The sequence below is a fragment of the Lygodium microphyllum genome, chromosome 6 (genome assembly GCF_053477565.2).
Source record: "Lygodium microphyllum isolate KBCC chromosome 6, Lygodium_microphyllum_v1.1.10, whole genome shotgun sequence".
NCBI classification, from domain to species: domain Eukaryota; kingdom Viridiplantae; phylum Streptophyta; class Polypodiopsida; order Schizaeales; family Lygodiaceae; genus Lygodium; species Lygodium microphyllum.
Window position 1 is genome coordinate 129,025,168 of NC_141140.1, and position 19,419 is coordinate 129,044,586.

The 19,419-nt window shown below is 40.2% G+C and overlaps 1 protein-coding gene across 1 annotated transcript; it reads right to left on the minus strand.

Moving 5' to 3' along the window:
- Positions 1–8,058: 8,058 nt before the first annotated feature.
- On the minus strand, positions 8,059–11,237 carry LOC148035118 (uncharacterized). The gene has a single exon (XM_087680089.1). The coding sequence runs from the start codon at positions 10,645–10,647 to the stop codon at positions 8,965–8,967; it is 1,683 nt and encodes a 560-aa protein (XP_087536215.1). The 5' UTR covers positions 10,648–11,237; the 3' UTR covers positions 8,059–8,964.
- Positions 11,238–19,419: the final 8,182 nt, after the last annotated feature.

Here is a 19,419-nt window from a genome sequence, read left to right on the forward strand (position 1 = left end):
ATTGCATTATCTTCATACATTTTAGCCAAACACCGATTATTCGCCTAGAGTGAAAAACAATGATAGCAAGACCCCCCTTCAATTTTGCGTATCACCATAAGTTTTTGATTGAAGGCATGTCAATTAGCATCATCCACTCTATCGCCCAAAGAATTTGATTGAAAGCTTCTCAACTTGATGGCAAGGATGTTTGCTCAAGAAAAACATACTAGGCACAAACATTATAGCAAACTATTGTAATGTATATGTAATAGCAATCAATCTTGTTGCAAAAATAATCTTAGAATCATCCATGTCTCCATCTTTTCCTTAATGTTCTCAAAAGACCACAAGAATCTTTGTTTTTTAGTAATTTCTAAGCCTATTGAGTAGATTGTGTATTTAACAACCTTGGCTCAATATCTCCATGATTAAATAGAGCAAGTGTGCTCTCATCACTTTCCAAATGTAGCCTAAGAACCTCTATTTTCCGTTTATTAATTCTTGATCCCAATAGAATAAAAATTAATCATAGATCTTAACTTAAATAGTTCACCAATGATAGCTTCATCTCCCCTTATAACATTTGAATTGTTATGAATATATTTTTCAATGAAAAACTAGTCCATCTAGAAGTAGTAGAATCTTGATTAATCTTACAACAATTGTGTGGTCTAAATTTCTTTAAGAGAGGCTTAGTTATGACAACAAAGAGGATTGGGGCTAGAGGACACCCTTGTCTCACTAATATCCTTAACATGAAGGCTCCTTAGAGATATGGAAGCATTGCTAAATGATGCATCACATCTTGCATGAGGTTTCCTAAAGACCCATATTTCTCAAGACCATTGATACAAAATCCCATTTGCCCCTCACATATGCTTTCTCTATGTCAACATTGATCATGATAAGAGAGAGAATGCATGACCAATCACAAATTTGAGATTCAAAATAATAACACGAATCCTTATCTTGTGTATAAATGCATATGACTTCTAGGAGCCCAATCTACAAGAGTGTGTTTTATCAATATTGTGACAGCTTTTTAGTATCTTATAAGATTTTCAAGATTTGTCAATGATTGAAATCTAGCACAATGTGTCTTATTTGCATTGCTAGAGTCTTTGCACGTATCTTATAATGAATATCAATCATGGTTACTGGACTCATATTTATAAATTACCTTTCTCAAGGACGACTTGGGGATCAATTTGATTATACTAGCATTAACTACATATGACATCTTCCTAGTGTTCCTAATGCTTTTAGCAACTTACAAATTTTTTTCTAAGTGGCATTCTAAAATGTTTGAAAAAATGCAATAGGAAAGCCATTAGCATTGGGAGCTTTATTCATCTTCATAAAAAACACCACCTCCTTCACTTCAACTTTAATAAAAGGCCTATCAAACTAGAGGGATTTTCATGTCTACACGAATTGCAGCAACTCATCAACCTTTCTCAAATAAACATGATCCATCCATAGTGCTTCCTTAACCACTCCATCAAGAGAATAAGAGACTACATGGGCAACATCCTTCTCACTAGTGTGCTTGAAACCTATGTCTTCATTAATTTTTAGAATGCTCCTATACTTTTTGCACACCAACAACCTTTTTTAAAAAAAGATTTGGGTAAATAACCCTCCTTCAACCAAATTAATCAAGTTTGCATCTTCCTCCTTGTAAAAAATATTGCTCCTACACTACTAGGTAATTCTCAATCCTTTACAAGCGGTGAGAAGCAAGTTGGTTAATGGGAATCTATAACAATTGAAGAAACAATATCCCTACATTTGGTAGCCAAAGATACAAGTCATTTTCTACTTGTAGGAAAATGCCACCTCCCAAACAATTGAGATTTTGATGTTGAAATGCTACAAAAAGGCCAAGGTTTGACAATCTTATTCTTACACTACTCACACATAACCAAACGTGGTATTTAGAATTAAGGAGGAAAAACCATACTACTTCTTCCTTCTATCTTGAGAGGCTCAAACTTTGTGCATAATAAGATGCAATAATATGCCACCATGCTAGGCAATGGTGGATAACTCAACCAACATATGTACAACCTATACACCCTTGTTGAAATAAGATTGATTAAGTGTCCCCAACCTTCATGTGTCATTATCATGCTTTTTTTCTAAGTTAGGTTTTTGCATGCATCATATCTACCAAAAGCTTGGGATCTTAAGTTTGGAGGACATCTATAATGCACACTAAGATACATGCACCAACACCAAATCCACAAAGAAATGGATCTTTCTAGATTAGTCGTTTTAGGGAGTTCACTCGTAAGATCAACTTTGTATAGAACAAACACATGCACGTGCATGCATGCCACATGTGTGCACACGCGCACACGTGCGTGTGTGTGTGCGTGTGCATGCATGCGCGCGTGTGCGTGCATGCGCGCGTGTGCGTGCATGCGCGCGTGTGCATGCACACACACACACACACACACACACCGAGTCAATGCATAGTGAAACTATGAGAGAAAAAGAAGTTGCATCATATATATAGAAGTTTAATTTTGTATTGGACAAATTTATACTTGTGATTACTTCATGGATTAAGTACTTTACCCTTAGGTATGTATGTAGTACATGCATGCATGCACACATGTGTGCTCGTGTATGTGCGTGCACACACACACGCATGCGCACACGCATGCACGCACACTCACTCACTCACTCACTCACCCATCTCTTTACATATAAATTATGCATGTATAAAGAGAATGCTAAAGAGAGATGATTAGCAAGGAACAAAAAGAGTTAACAAAGTGTCATGTGATCATGTCTACCAAGTTTTTATGGAAAAAGGTTTCCTTCAAAAATTTGTCTTAAATCTTTTAAATAAATTTATATTTCCTAGTTTCTCTTTTCCATGGAACATCTCCTTGTGACAAGCTCTACAAAGTAAATCCAACAAGGATAGTACTCATTTAAGTAAATTTTATGAACATACTTCAAAAACTCACATAAAGTGCTAATGGAAAGTGCAAGAATATAAAGTGATGTCGGCTTCTAGAAACTTAATTCCATCTCTTTTCTAGAACATGGATACATGGATAGAAGAACTTTTCTAGAAAGGTCCTGTGAAGGTGTAGATTATGTAGGTAATATCTCGTTGTCAGAAGCTCTACAAAGTAAAGCCAACAAGGATACTACAATTCTATTCACTCATTTATATAAATTTTGACGAAGACACTTCAAAAACTTACATAAAGTGCTAATTGAATGTGTAAGCATATAATGTGATGTGAGCTTCTATAGATTTGAGTCAATCTCTATGCAATGTGTCTAAGACTTTTGGATACATATAGGAATCTTTCCTAGAAAGGTCCTTTGAAGGTGTAGATTTTACAAGCCTCATTTTGTGATGGGTTCCCAAAAGGAAACACATGGATCTACATTCTAGTCTTGTCGTGAACAACACATTAGTTAATGACTATTTTCCATCGAATAAAGAACCAAATAAGGCACATCTCAATTATGGTGCTCCTGTTTCAAGACCTTGAAAATCCTTTGAGAATCATATGTAATGAGAGGCTTGTTTCCATGAACATGTTGATGTACCAATTAAAAACCATTAAAAATGTCATTTTAGACAAGTCTACATCCAATGCCTTACAACTCCAACTTGCCAAACATGGTTTTAAAGCATAGATACTTCTCATGTGTTTTATGCATGATTAATCATATATTTAAACCTTGACTATAAGCTCATATACACAACTAGATGGAAATATTAGCGTATTGTAAGCACAATAGTACAAAGAAAATCTTAGGTGAAACTATAAAAATAAGGTGAAGACATAACAAAGATGAGGTTTCACGTGTAGTTGAAATAGTCATTTCTATCACCATCACCTCTACCAGTTTTAAATGAAAACTTGAATGGAAAAAAATAAGATTTTGTTATATAATAATTTACAAGTAGAATTAATGGTTGCAATCAATGGGCAAGCACTCTATTCTCTTAGCATTGCAGAGGGTCCAAGTGCAATAAAGCTTTGTTGCCATATTTATCTTGTAAGCCATCCTATCTAGACATAGGAGCAATGCTAGCATAACTCTTTCCCACTTTCTCAAATAATCTTTAGAGGAGAGGTGAGCTTCTTCAAAACAATCAAGAGTGGGAGTTTAATGAAGGAAACAATCCACAATGGAGAGATGGAATAGGCATAGGGGAGTAGAAGATAATAAAAATGAAGGAGAAAGTGAAAATAAAAACACTTGGTGTTAGGAATGGTCTCAAGGAGGAAGGATGGAGGGCCACAATGTGAAGGGAAATAAGAATTAGGGCATCACATAGGACAAGTGATAGAGAGAGGAAAAGAAAGAACAATGACATTGATGAGGAAGGGTGAGACGAGGTGAGAGGAGTGGTAGTAAGGGATAAAGGGGTGAGGATGATGATCAATAGGTGGGTGTGGTTAGCGGGAAAGAAGTAGATAAAAGGGGGCAAGAGGGAATGCAACACATGGATATATTTGGGGAGAGATGTAGCACCAAAGGATGTTGACATAATTGCGATTGTGCAAAGTAATAATTCTTGATGGATACGTAGATTAACAAAATTTTTCATTTCTTAATCTTAATACACCTAACTCTCTCTATGTCTCCACCCTTTACTCTCTACTCTCTCTAGTCTTCGCTCTCTCTACCCTCTAATCTTCTCTCTCTCTCTCTCTCTCTCTCTCTCTCTCTCTCTCTCTCTCTCTCTCTCCTTTTTGCTCTTTTCTCTCTTGGAATTCTTTTATCTCTCTTCTTTCCACCCCCTCTCTATCTCTCTATGCTCTACTCTCTCCTCTCTGGTATCTACTCTATTTCCTCTTTCTACCCTTTCTTTATCTCTCCTCTCTTTACACTCTACTCTCTTGTCTACTCTTTTCTCTAGGCTCTTCTCTCCTCTCTCCTCTCTCCTCTCTCCTCTCTCCTCTCTCTACCCTCTACCCTCTTCTATCTCCTATCCCTACTCTCTCTCTACTCTCTACCCTCCTCTTTGTGTGTGTGCGTGTGCGTGTGCGTGTGCATGCGTGCGTGCGTGCGTGTGTGTGTGTGTGTGCACAACCTCAAGCCACTAAAACATAAAAAATTTTAACTATACAGAGCCTATGTTGCCCTTACATTCATTTTTCTACCTCAAAAATAGCAACAAGGAAGAAAAAATGTAATAGGATTTTGTATGCATGCATATAGGCTCAATGATTTCTTCCTATTGCATACAAAATCCTATTGCATTTTTTCTTCCTATTGCATACAAAATCCTATTGCATACAAAATCAATTCTTTTAGATTACATCGAAATAATTGTCGAAACAAATATCATTATTTTCCTTGAGCTATTAGCAACAATTATTTCGATGCATACACTGACGTATGTATTGTAGTACATATCGATGCCAAGAACTTTTTCAAAACCATGTAAGAAAGAACTGTCAATATACTCGCAATCTGTTGTAGTGTTGGGAATTCACAAGGAGGAGGTAGAAACAAGTTGTGGGTAACTAAGCCTTACATGGTAAAGACAAAATATCTCAACCTCTACAAGCTATGCCCCTACAAAATCCCACAATCTAGATGCCAAAATAATACAATGATTGTGACCAAGAATCAAGATCAATTGTAGTTAACAAGTTGGTCAAAAACGACCATAGCATGTGCTGTAATATTTCTAGCTAGTGTATGAGACCAACTTAGCAAGATTGGCTAGCAACATGCCAACTGATCTAGTAGTGACTCAAAATGCATATAAAAGATATTGGAGTAAGAGACTAGCATGATCTTCCATCTAATGATAGCAAAGATCCAATGTGTAAATACATGGTAGAAATAAGGGAGAAACAAGGCTAGTGAGTAGGTTTTTGCCATAAAATGGTGTTGTATTATGAAGGATTAATGGCCCACTACTTCAAGTATTGCCAACAAAATAGAAACTCAAAGTAGATGATCTTGCAATGGATAATGATGAGCACTACAAGTACTGCCCAAGAACGGTTTTCACATGTGTCTTTCTACAATAAATTAGTGCATGCATGTAGATTTTCTATTCAAGCATGAGAATTACGTCTAAAATATATAATGTGACAGTTGGAACTAATTACATAAAAGGTTTTTTTTAATGGGATTGTGTGTAGAAGATGCATATTGATAAATAAATCAAAAGACCTAGGCAAATAGTGCATAGAGTCGAATTAAGTAGATCCAAATTGTGGATATTAAAGGTATGCCATATAAATAGACTCGTTGACTCAAGCAAAGGCCAATTGTAAAACTAGCTAAAATGAAGATGGGCAGGTCCAACACATTGTGGTGTCCAAGATGTCACATTTTGATGTTGAGAGAGACATTTGAGTCAACTATGCAATAACAAGAAGAGACATAAAAATGGTTGCTTGAGCGATAAGGCTACCCCTAGTGATGGATGGCAAACATGAGGCCATAAAAAGGCAAGATAGGTCCTTATCCATGAGCCATGAGAAGAAGGATATTGGAGGGCATGAAGCAGTAGGTCAGTTTGGAGAAGACTATTGTAAAAAATTGGCCTATCTCATGAGGTGGTAGCTGGTTCCATCCGATTGAAATAAGAGCCCCCATTCAAACCCAAAAAGAATGCTAGATGATGCACTTCCAAGAGTGATTTAATCGTTGAAGGTTAAGAAAAATTGTGTTTTTTATCATTTTGGAAAAAAAATATTACCTCTCAATATTGAGGTGTACATTTTTAGAGGCCCCAAAATTGAACTAGAATAACGTTAAAGTGTACTCCAAAATACATGTCCCAATGGATGTGGCATAGAATAAAACAGCATGAAAGACATGTAATCTAAGGCATCAAGCTCATGCCATTGAGAAAATCTACCTCTCATGCATGAAGTCTTGCATACATGTGCTAACTTCCTCGTAAAGAGGGTGTATAGAGGCTAGATGGAGGGTTGAATGACTCTATCATGCAAGCACTCCTAGAACCTTCAAGCACATAAGCAAATGATTATTTATAGAGTTGAAACAATGGTGACACCTCATCTCCTTGGCCATAGTATAGAGTGAAAAGGAACCAAAACAATCTCCTAAAACTATAATGCTAAACATCAGTAAGAATGTTGAGGATCTCAAATAACACCTCTTTAAAAATGAACGTTGAAGACAATTGGGAAACACCAACTCACAACACCACCACCAAAAACTAATACTAGAAAACGCAATTGAGAACAAATATGATGCAAACTAATCCAATATACTACTAAATACCAACCTACCTCATAGAATAATCGCTAAAAATATATGTAAGCAGCTTAATTCTACTCCATTGTAACTTATGGAAATTTGAAATGGAGATCAATTTGTAAACCAAAATAGATATATATTGCAAGTCTAATCAAGAGATAATGAGAGCAAAGTGAAGACAACTAGGATATATCTTTCTTCATGAGTTGAAGCCATTTGTGTAGGCAAATACGAAGTGTTGAGAGCCAAAAGCCAACTTCCGAGTAATATACCATTTAGGAAACCACTAGGCCTCCCCTTTTCCACTACTTTAGATGACATTCGGATGCCACTAACTAACTACTAGTTGGGACTAGCACGATTCCCAAAACTTCCCCATTCAAACTAGGACCAATTGTCTAACTTCTTGATTACTAGAAATCATCAATTTGCTAATCATAAACAATCAATGGCTATGTGCCATTAGACTACTACTCGAAGTGTGTCTTATGTGTCCTAGCCTTGACTTAATTGGACTTGGGTCTATTCATTGTACAATTATAACGATTGGAAGCTATAAGACATGCACTTCAGAAGTACATGGGGCCATATATGAAGGTTAGAACTTGATTTAGAATCCCTTCAATAGCCTCCGACAAGAAATCGAATATTAACTAGGAACCAATTGCATCAACTTAAAGGAGACCATAGTCACCATCATAAAATTACTAATTGGGAATGCTCAAATATGAGACTACTAACTAGGAAAAGCTCAATTAAACCAAAGGAAGCCATGGGATAAACATAGGAAAGAAAAAACTATTTGAGAAGGAACTTCAACACTTGACAAGTTGGATCTCTAATCAAATCAATACTAGGAGATTTGCTACATATGTCTGTATGACTGAATAAGGCAAAGAAATTGGGTATAAAAATTTCACAAGCCCTTTGATTTTCTTATTATGAGCCAATGCTGTAAGAATACTTATTAGTACAACAATCTACATTTTCGCATGTACAAGATAAGACCTTAAAGGTGTTTATTGTTGATAGGACCCAGATAGAGTAGGGGGTAATTACTTTACAATTAGGGAAGGAATTGACAGTGTGGCGATGAATGGATCAGGTGATGGAGCACAAGTGGTACAATTTTGGATGAGTGAGACTTGCCCATCAGATTAAGATGGTGAATTGAATGGTAAAAGTTTACCATCTAATGTTGATTGAGTTTATCAATCAACAAGTTAAGAATTCTCCCATTTGAAGCTTAAAGCACCCACCTCCATCGTCAGCCATGGATGAAGCATCGAAGTGCGATCATGCTTGCGTCGATGCAAGACATGAATGGCTTATGGTACACAAGGACAAGAAGCTAAGAGCTTGGTAATGTATGACCATTGGGTGAGAATGAAAATGCATCACAGACATAAGAGAATAGACCATAAAAAGTTTTAGCAGCTTGTATGGTCACGTGCATGGGTCACCATGCAAGTAGGAAAGAGGTGCATTTGAGTTCCATAGAGAAGCATCTTGGAGTTCTCCCTTGAGCGAAAGAACAAGATGTACCATCTGTCTTGAGAAAAGAGCAATATAATGATGAACAGGTTCATTTTTGTACCAGCAAAGTTGCAAACCAGATGTGCGCTATTTGTCACAAGTTGGGAAGCTCTTTTGGCACTATATTACATCGAGGAATACCGAAGAATAGAAGCAGGCACCCATCCTGCCTTGCGAACCGAATGCCCTACGCCGGCAATCATCAGTATATGATCATGTCTTGGTATGCAAGCCTCTGTCCAATAAACCATCCATAATCACCTTCTTCTTGTACTGGCTGGACTGTAGATCGTACTTGCCACTACCCACCTCCGTCAGGACCTTCTTCTTCTTCTTGGGATGGTTAACATCTGAAGCAATTGTGCTCGTCTTCATCGCAACATTGCTAGCAGTGGCAGTGCCTGTTCCAACATGGTTATGAAGATGGTGATGACTCCTGACGAATGGCTTGTCTCCCACGGCCCTTCTTAATTTGGGGAGGGCATACCACCAACAGACAACTGCTGCAATTGCAGCCATGTAACCTGTCCCCAGGCCACCCAAAACCAAGACAGGCCCCACTAATGTGAGAGCTTGCCCTAGCCTCTCAGCTCTCTTTTGTTCTATCGTTGCAGAGCCAATGCCCTTATTAGAGGCCAACTTCCCATTCCGCTTCAACGAGTCTTTCTTTGCTAGCGTTCGAGTATCTGAGGCATCCATAAGAGCACCCAAACCTTTCAAAAGATCATTCAGTGGTATTTTAGCTTCTTTGTTGTCTACTCTGTCAATCTGGTCTTTCAAGTGAGATCTTCTCCTTGGAGTCTGATCTCCTTTGGCATTCAAGTGATCATTATGGGGCTTCCAAGAAGGGAATTTGAATGATGATTTGGTCTCAATGGCAACAGCTGTAGCGTGCGACTGACCTGCTACAGTTGTTTTGGGTTTAGGTTGCCTTGAATCCCTTGGAGTGCTAGGTGCAGAGGAGCACTCCTTTCTTCGGGGGCATCCTTTGAATCGACTGCGGTGCTTTGTAGGGTCTGGATTAGACATGGCAGCTTCTATGCTTGATGTATCCAATGCCTTGGCTTTGGTTGCTGTGCTCTCATTTCTAAGCTTTGCAGTAGAAGTGATTCTGACAGGAGGCACAGCAGGTAGTGCAAGGGATTCCTCTGACGAAGTCAGTGCTACCTTTGACGAAGTCAGGGGAGGCAGCGAATGCACATCTTGCAAATTATGTGAGGACAAGGCACCATCATCCTTGATGGGCTCCTCTGTAGATCCATCAATGTCTTCGACCTTATCTACGGAGGGCCCCCTGTGAGCCTTCAAAATCACTAAGAGATTAGCTAGGGCAGTTTCAAGGCTCATCTTTAAAGATACAAATTTTGCAGCTTGGATGTCCCCAGAGAGAGATTCCATGTTGTCAATGCCATTGCCAGAGCTAGTGATCTCCTCTACATCATCATGCTGTATGAAAGTATCCTTATCGTCCTTCTTGACACTGTAGGGCATGCCATGGCTTATGGGATCCTGCTGTATCTCGTCACGCTCCCAGACCGGGCAAGGAAGGGAGGCCTGTTGCTGCCGGCGTCCGGTGGCTGCAGCGACTGTAGCCGCCATAACTGCTGTAGGGTCACCATGTTTATGATCTGCTTTTGCTGCTGCTATGGCCTGGAGAGCCCTTGTGGATGAATGAGAGGAGGAGATGATGATGGGGACCCACTTGCTGTGAGAGCCAATGGCGAATCTGACAACAGAGAGGGGGGTGCCCATCTTGGCAGAGAGCTCCTCTCGCTTGGCGGCGAGCTCAGCTGAGACGAGGGCGAACTTGTCCAGGCCCCTGCCAGAGTAGGGGTTGGAGGACAGAGGCTTTTTGCTCTTAGACTTGCTGCTGCGCCTCTTCCTCAGGACCCCCATGATCGAGCCAAGAGCAGCCAGTTTCTGCTACCAATCCGGTTGAGTCCTCTGTGATCGTAGCTCCAATGGGATTGATTATACAATCTTCCTGTTAATGGGCTTTCTGATACTGTGATTGAGCTCCAAAGGATTTATTTCAAAAGCTTCCAATTCGGCCTTTTGATCAAGAATCGATGCTGAGAATGACAGAATTGATCAATCGATGCTGAGAGTGAGGGAATTCATCAATTTTATTCAAGAACTAATGGCTAGGATTGGCCGAATGGAAAATTGTGACGAGAAATTGATCGACTACATTCAAGGATAAATGGCGAGAATGACAGGATCATCAGTCCCGGCAGACTTTAGATTGCTCGAGGTTCAGAGGAAAAGGGGAGAGAAAGAGGAGGGGAGATTGAAAGTTGGGGATGGTCCGCCATAGCCAGGGATAGGAATCAGTCAAATACGGTGAGTGTTTCCGTCCCTTAATTGGGAGCCAAAAGGCTTGATGAGCACGGCTGGATGGATGGATCATGGGGGCCGGGGCCTCGGAAGGGGGCGACACAGAGAGAGAGAGAGAGTCTATATACATGTAGAGAGAGAGAGAGAGAGAGGGGGGTGTTGTGACAGGCGGTCTTAAAAATCAATGCTCTTGGTTGACAGAAGGTGCCAGTGTGCCACTGTGGCCCTTGACCAGGTTGAACCTTGGTTCAGTTAGTTAACCTGTGTCGAGTTAGCGTGACTCTGTCCTGTACTCGTTGACATCTAGTTGCATTCTAGATGCCTTTGACCTCCGTTGGGTTAGTTAACCTGCGTTGGGTTCCTGTCGACCTTCGTTATTGACCCCTAGTTACTCGTGTTCTAGATGCATTTGACCTGGGTTAGGTTACCTAACCTGGGTTAACTTCCCTTGGCTCTAACGCGTTGACATCGTAGATAAGTTCGACGACTTTTAGATGATTTGACGACTTTTCCTAAGGTTATTTGAAAGTTGAAACGCTCAAACGGAGGCTTTTTATGTATAATTAGACTTTTGAGAACCCCATTCTTTTGTATCACGTCTCCAAAAAACCAAGGTTTCATGTAGAATGAATGGAAATAGTTTCAAAAAAAGAGCCTTCCAATTTTAAAGAAGAAGGTTTCAAACCTTGAACTTCAAATTACAAAATCCTTTAATTATGTCAAATGGATGCAATCTCATTCAAAAGTCCCCCCAAAGTTTTGAGTCCCCGATTTTTGTATTTGTTACCAAGACTGTCTCTTGTGAACACTAGTCTTGTAACTAAAATGTTCAAAAATTACAACCTTTTAAAAGAGCATGAAAAAGCTCAAACTAACATCTTCAAATTTCAATCGATAAAAATGTGCTAAAATGTTGTCTTATATGAGCACTACTTCTCATAAGGCTTAGCTTATAATCACATCTAAGTCTTACTTAATTTAACCATACTTTGCAATCAAATCTTGACGAGGAAATGTCCATAAACTTTTACCTTCCTTTTACCATTTCAAAAGCAAACGAAATGAAGCATTAAGTGCACATGACATAGTTGGAATTCCCCTTAGTATTCCTGAAGAACATTTTTGGTTGCAAATAATTCTAAAGGGATTTTAAAATCAAATTACATGTATTTGCCATAACTAAATATTTTGTGAAGCTCAAGGTTTGAGACCTTCTTCTTTACATTTTGAAGGTTTTTTTGAAAATTTTGTGAATGATTTTGCAATAAACCTTAATTTTTCATGAGCAATGGTTGCCCATGGAACGCCCCTCTTAGAAGTGGTGATTCACATTACTCCACACATGAGAAGCTAAATGTGATAAGAGGAAACCTCAGTCACACTACAAGATACAGGCCTCATACCGACATTCAAAGTGACGAAAATGTTCATATAAAAATGTGCTCATGTCGTTGCAAAAAAACGTTGGTATTAGCGACGCCATAGAATAGTCGCTATTAGCGTTGCTATATGCGTCATTATTTACTATGTGACACAAATAACAATGCATATAGCAACGATTTGCAACGCTAACTACGACGCTAATAGCGACGCGTGCAGTAAATTTACGATGCTAATAGCAAGAAAAAGGTTCATTTAAAAAGTTATTTCCGTCGTTGGAAAAAACATCGATATTAGCGACACCATAGAACAGTCGCTATTAGTATCGCTATATGTGTCCTATGTGCGTCGCATATAGCGATGCTGATAGAGATGCAAATAGCAACGCATATAGCGATAATTTGCAATGCTAACTGCGACGCTAATAGTGACATGTGCAGTAAATTTGCGATGCTAACTACGACACTAATAGTGACGCGTGCAGTAAATTTGCGATGCTAATAACGACGGTTATAGGAAATACAGTAAAGTGTACAATGCTTGTCTCCATGAAGGCAAAGTGTACTTGAATTTATAAGACTGATATATAAAATAAATACAAGATCACGTAATGAAAGTGACGGTACAATCATGGCAAGATATAAAGGATGATAATAAGATAGTGTATAAAAAATGCCTACATAAATCACATGACAAAAAAAAAGAGGATGTGCGATCCACGGATCCAAGGGCGAGCTATAGATCCTCACCATCCGAAACCTCGTTCCGCTACAAAGGAGCATCGAACGAACTCTGCAAAAAAAGAAACAACTACACATTAGTCTACTATATAATAATGCATTTTAATTAAAATTAGTAACTACAGACAAGAAATATGAGTGACTTATTGTGCCACCGCATCCATACAATCGGTTGATCAATGCAATGAGACCATGTCTCTCTACATATTGAGTCTTTAGACCGGTGGGATCGCGGTTTGTAATGGAGTGCTCCAAAGAAAACAAAATACAACTGTTAGAAACACGATTGTTAGGACTTACAAGTTAGAGTTCTGCTTTGTTAATATTTTCCCTAGGTCAAATGACCAAAAGATTCACTTTGCTACTCTTCACCTTGAGAGATATGATCATGCATGGTGGAGGTATATAAAGAGAAAAAATTAGCAAGTTGATAATGTGAAATACACAGGATCTAGAGCATGGCAGATGCGGAAGCTATGGAGGTTGAAAGAGGAAAAAGAAACTCATGAAGACATTGACCTTGACTAGGACAAATTGTTACACAAGTGAAATAGGTTCCAAGATTGAGACTTTGACTCATAAACACAATCTTGTGTATTGACAGTGACATGACACTTTACTGGAAAGAAAAGAGTACTATCATTGCATTAGAAAAAGAGTGCAAGTACAATGCTTTATAGGAATTGAGTGGTGGTGCTTTCTCCTACTGTGCATATGGGATTCTGGTCCTGAGTCCTCATTGCTTCTCACACAAGGGATATTGCAAAAAAATAAGCAAGCAGAACAAAAGAAAAACTTACAAAGTCCTCCAGATAAGTCCTGTGGCCGCCACTCCCAAGATAATGGACCACTCCTGCCTCCAGTCGTGCCCTCGCCACCTCACGTTGCTATCTCCAACGTCCTAGAGAATCTTAGCCTCCTCCTTGAGTCAGCACCTTCATATGCGTCTAGTCACTCAGGCTTTGAGGCCCCAGTCTTAAGTGCCTTGTGTGTGTCTGATAGTTTGTGTGACATGCACGCACATATGCACCCCATCATCCAGCCTGTGGAAACCTATCTGCTATGGCGGGTACTGGAAACTCCTCATGCAAGGATGCTACTATGTAGTCCTTGCTCCCCTCCGGTATGTTCTTTCAATGATCTAAGACATTGTGCCAAAAAAACTTGTTGGCACAACTCTCTCATACAAGCCACTACCCTTCTCCCCTCATCATTCATGATGATGGCTCATGTCATATCATCTACAAGGTATCTATACCCCTCTAGGGTATGCCTAAGATGTGTCATTTCCCACCTGCGTCCACGCTCTTGGGCATATCCAGAAAACCCTTTGTACATCTAGTGTTACTAGGGGGTAGTATCTCTCGGAGTAGCATCCATAGGGGGTGCCACTTGTTGTGGATGGCTGATGGAGTGACTAGAGTAGATGTCCTCACACGTGTGACAAATCCCATAGGTGGCATAGTACGATGAGACGGAGACACTCCGTCGGTACCTCCACAAGAACCACTTGAGCCACGATCTCTCAAACCTCCACGAGAGTGAGGAGTAGCACCTATATCCCGAGCCGACCACGGGCCCACTGCATCCACGTCTCTGTAGCATCCCCCAAAATCACTCCCTCTGTCCCCGGCCCAAGTCTGAAGCATCAACCTCGTCTACTAGAAACTGAAGCATTAGAGCGCGCCAAAGTAGATCTAATGGAGCAGCCTAATGGTGTCCGAGACATATGTGTGAAGATCTCCTGTAGCTCCTCATCGCTCATCCCTCGACTCATCATGCGGATCCAAATATCCACAAAGGTCACCTGTAAAGATAAAAATTGATGTTAGTATAATCAATATAAATCAAGCAAAGCATGGTAATATAAATCTTTAAAAAATGATCTTACTTAAAACACATATCTTATGTACCCTTATAAGCGATTCGTCAATGAATTGAGTAGATGAATGCTCCAAGTATGAAGTACCCTATGGTCCCATGTCAATCTATTGACACAACTCCGCATACACTGGAAGGCCGATAGACAGGTCACCACAAAAGGATGAGTCAACCTCGTTCTCAAAGAAATCTTGGACTCTTGTATTTCCATCATTGTTACCCGATTCTAGCTCCTCTACATGCTCCAAGCTTTCGATGGCCTCCACCCCTTGCAATATCGACCCCCCTATTTGCATATTGTCCTCATCTACGATGGGAACATTGCTTTGACATATACTCTCTCACTTCGGGGAGCTGAAGGTACAACATACCACCATCGAGGTTGTCAGGGGTTTGGATAGAAAATTACATGTTCAAAATCACGTACAAGAGAGATTTAACTTTTATGACATGTACCATATCGTAATAAAATTAAAAAAAACATGAGTTCATGTACCTCTTCACAATGGGCCGACAATACAAACGTGTCGCACAAATTCATCCATATTTTTTCAGAATCTATTTCAAGAAATCCAAATGGACCTCATCGAACTGTTGCTCCAGCTCCTTCAAGTACCACTTTGAACCACTGCACATCGAATAAGATCATGGAGAAGCTATGGTAATCCACCGTGATAATACTTTGCAAGTTTCTAAAATACTCCATCTCATCTATAACAGTGTTTGGATCCGTTGCTCATCGTCAGCTCTCTTGCTCAAACTTTGCCATGATACCACAATCTGTTGTGGAGTGCATTTTGTTAATACACTCCATGCGAAAATGCCGTCCGCGCAACCACACCGCACTGTATATTTTGTATTGTACATTGAAACCGTCAATTAGTTGTCTAATATAAAATCTAGATACGACAAACCCTAAACACATCATCACCTTTGGACTACATCCCCTCAAGAATTCTCACTTCTCAGTTGAGACCTCCGCCCCTTTGCGAGACACTGTGGTCAATGCTCCATGCAACCATCGCGTTGACATAAACCGCGACATCTCCTCCATGCCCTCAGGATATCGAATCGATCGATGGCGTATACAACGTCGAAATTCAAATCGCATTTTTTCCCGATCTTTCCTGGCTTGTTTGTACCTAGCGAGTCACGTGTCTATGGAGGCATGGTGCAACATACAAAAACGATTCACTTTCTCCTTTATTGTAGCATCCATTCTTTTTTCCACCCCATTTCCAACTACCACATCTCCGGTCAGTATATCATCATCCTTCAGCGACCATAGCGTACTATTGTCTGAATCCACCGTTGGTAGCCACTGTGAAATATACACTAACACCTCATACAATAACTAACCTTTAGCCATGCTACCTTCTGGCCAAGCTCGTTGTCGCACAAAGCCTTTCAGGGTTTTCACGAAGCACTTCAAGAAGAACATCCATCACGTATGGACAAGTCCAGCAATCTCCACTTCATCTACAAGATGCACCAGAATGTGGGTTTGTATCATGAGTATGTTGGTGGGTAGGTACTTCTCAAAGAGATAGACTGTCTCCACTACTCTCCGCCTTGTGGAATCAATAGAGGATGTCTTGATCTCCTTCTGTGAGATCCATTGCACTAAATTTGACAACCTATAAAATGCCCCGCATATTTCTGGAGTAAGGCATCCTGTGATCGTGATCGATAGTACAAACTGCCACAAATGAAGAAGCATTACGAACAATGACTACACTCCAAATAGCGAAATACACATGCCACTTACAATGCATTCGTAGTACAAACCTAACATATCTTATGCCAATCATGGGATTTTAGCCCTGATAATTGGTCGCCTTTAGAAAATGCGGACCTAAGAGAACGCATCATACCCATCGGGGTGCAGATAGACTTGATCATTTACTTCACAAGGCGCTCTTCTTTAGTGGACAAAACCCAAGGAGCACGAGGTAGCTGCAAGTGACCATCAGCACTCGATTGTGGCCAAAGCACCTCCGTCTTGCCTACCTCCAAATCCATTACTGCCCCTGCAGTGTGTCTCTTTCCTGTGATGTGGTCCCATAGTAAGTTGCCCACATTCTTGAAAATATGCATGGAATCCAACAAATGGTTGATCTGTAAGTGGGTCCAATACGACAACTTGTAGAAAACTGAGAACTGTCGCATTTCGTTTGGATGTGACTCCGTGTGGAGCATTTTTTGCTCGTACCATCTTTGGGCATTCATTCGTGCTGGAGGTCGTCCAAGAAAACCTTCCCTCGGTTCATGATCCTCCAGCAAGAAAGCGGCATGTCCTTGATATACCATCTTCTTCATGGTTCGTGACCTTCGTTAGTCTAACTATGGCCCACACAATGGACATGGATGATAACATGAGGTAACCAAACCTGTCCCAACATCTCTATCCACTGAATACAAACTTGAGGCAGCTATGATAAATATGACCAGTGAGAACAGAAGCCCACTTACCTGAGCACTCCTCGAATCCTGGAAAGTCATGCATGGTCCACATGAAAATGTCTCGAATATTGTTGGACCGTCGACCATCGCGCTTGCTCATATCTTCCACTGCGACCCCCTCCTCCCATAAAATCTTAAGCTCATTGACTAATGGACGAAGATACACGTCCATATTCTTGACTTTATAGCGGCCGGGAACGAGCAAGCTAAGGATGAGGCATCCTTTCTTCATAGAAAGCCATGGAGGGATGTTGTAGTTAACAAGGACTACAGGCCACACACTGTAAGAAGTTGATCGCAGACCGAATGGGTTCACACCATCCATAGCAAAACTGAGCTGAAGATTCCTTGGCTCTTAGACAAAGCCTGGAAAGGTAGAGTCAATGCGACTCCATGCGCGTGAATCCACTGATATTCATTGGACTCCATCTGTGGATCTATTCTACGCATGCCACGTTGTCAATCTGGCCATGCTGGACGTACGAAACATGTGATGTATATAGGGGATAAGCGAAAAGTGTCTAAGAAATTTTTAAGGGATGGTTTGCCCTTGCAAGTCCTATCGATACTTGTGAGCAACACACTTTGGACATGTCTCCATAGTCTCATATTCTCCTCGAAACAGTACGCAATCGTTGATACATACATGGATGCTGTTGTAGTCCATACCAAGCTTTCGTAAAACATGTCATGCATCATCACGAGACTTAGGCATGGTATTTGCAAGTGGTAATATATGATACTTTTGTAACCTGAAAAAAAATCATAAAACACCTTGAAAAAGAATAATTATTTTTCATGATAGTGCCAAAAAGAAATCAACAAAGCATACATAGAAAGTACCTGAACAACTCGATCACACTTATATCGCTCCATCTGTATTTTGCTTGCACACTTAGGAGTACAAGCAATGTTTTCAGGCGAGATACTTGGCATCCATCATATAATGGTATGGATGCTTCCTCTCTAAGCGAATCAGATGTCTCGATATCCATGGGCATCAATGCAAAGGGTACAATCCTCCTTGGGATGATACGTCACCTCCATGTAATAAATTTTATGGCCACATCCAATGTTTTTATATATGATATTCAATTAGTTTGCAAATACAATGCATGATTGACATACACTTTTCTTACCATTTGCTCAAAATCTGAGATTGCATTATCAATGATCTCTATTGAAACTTGTCGAAGCATCGTATGTGTTCAATAGACAATCGACTTTTTCATCTAATTGCCAACTTACATTGAAAGTAAAGACATGGGTCACGTTGATTAAGATATGCCTCACGATCTTGAACATCACGGCCTTCATCGTTTTCCATTTGGTCTACATTACGACAAACAATTTGTTTTTGTTATCATTTTTTTTTCTTTCTTAAATTGTTTGAGAAGGGATTTCTTCTCTTGTAACTCAACAAAATTAACGTATATAAAGTCTCCACCTACCTACGGACGGGTGGGCCTACAGTATGTGAAGTCTAATATGCTATGCATGGGGACGAGGGAGTAGCTACCCTATGTCGGAGTGTTTCTAGGGAGTGTTTGCCATCCTGTGGTATTACACCGGACCACTACTACTACTAGTACTCGCCTTCTCGAACACACCAAAGGTGAACCTTTAACAAAACCTCTCTCTCTCTCTCTCTCACTCTCTCTCTACTACTACCACTACCACTACCACTACCACTACCACTACCACTACCACTACCACTACCACTACCACTACCACTACCTCTACTACTACTACCACCACCACTACCACCACCACCACCACCACCACCACTCGCCTTCCCGAAGCGTCGAACACACCCAAGGTGCACCTTTAACAAAACATCTCTCTCTCTCTCTCTCTCTCTCTCTCT

Bases quoted from the DNA above. Each gene is read 5' to 3' on its own strand.
- LOC148035118 (XM_087680089.1), bottom strand. From the start codon at position 10,647: ATGGGGGTCCTGAGGAAGAGGCGCAGCAGCAAGTCTAAGAGCAAAAAG.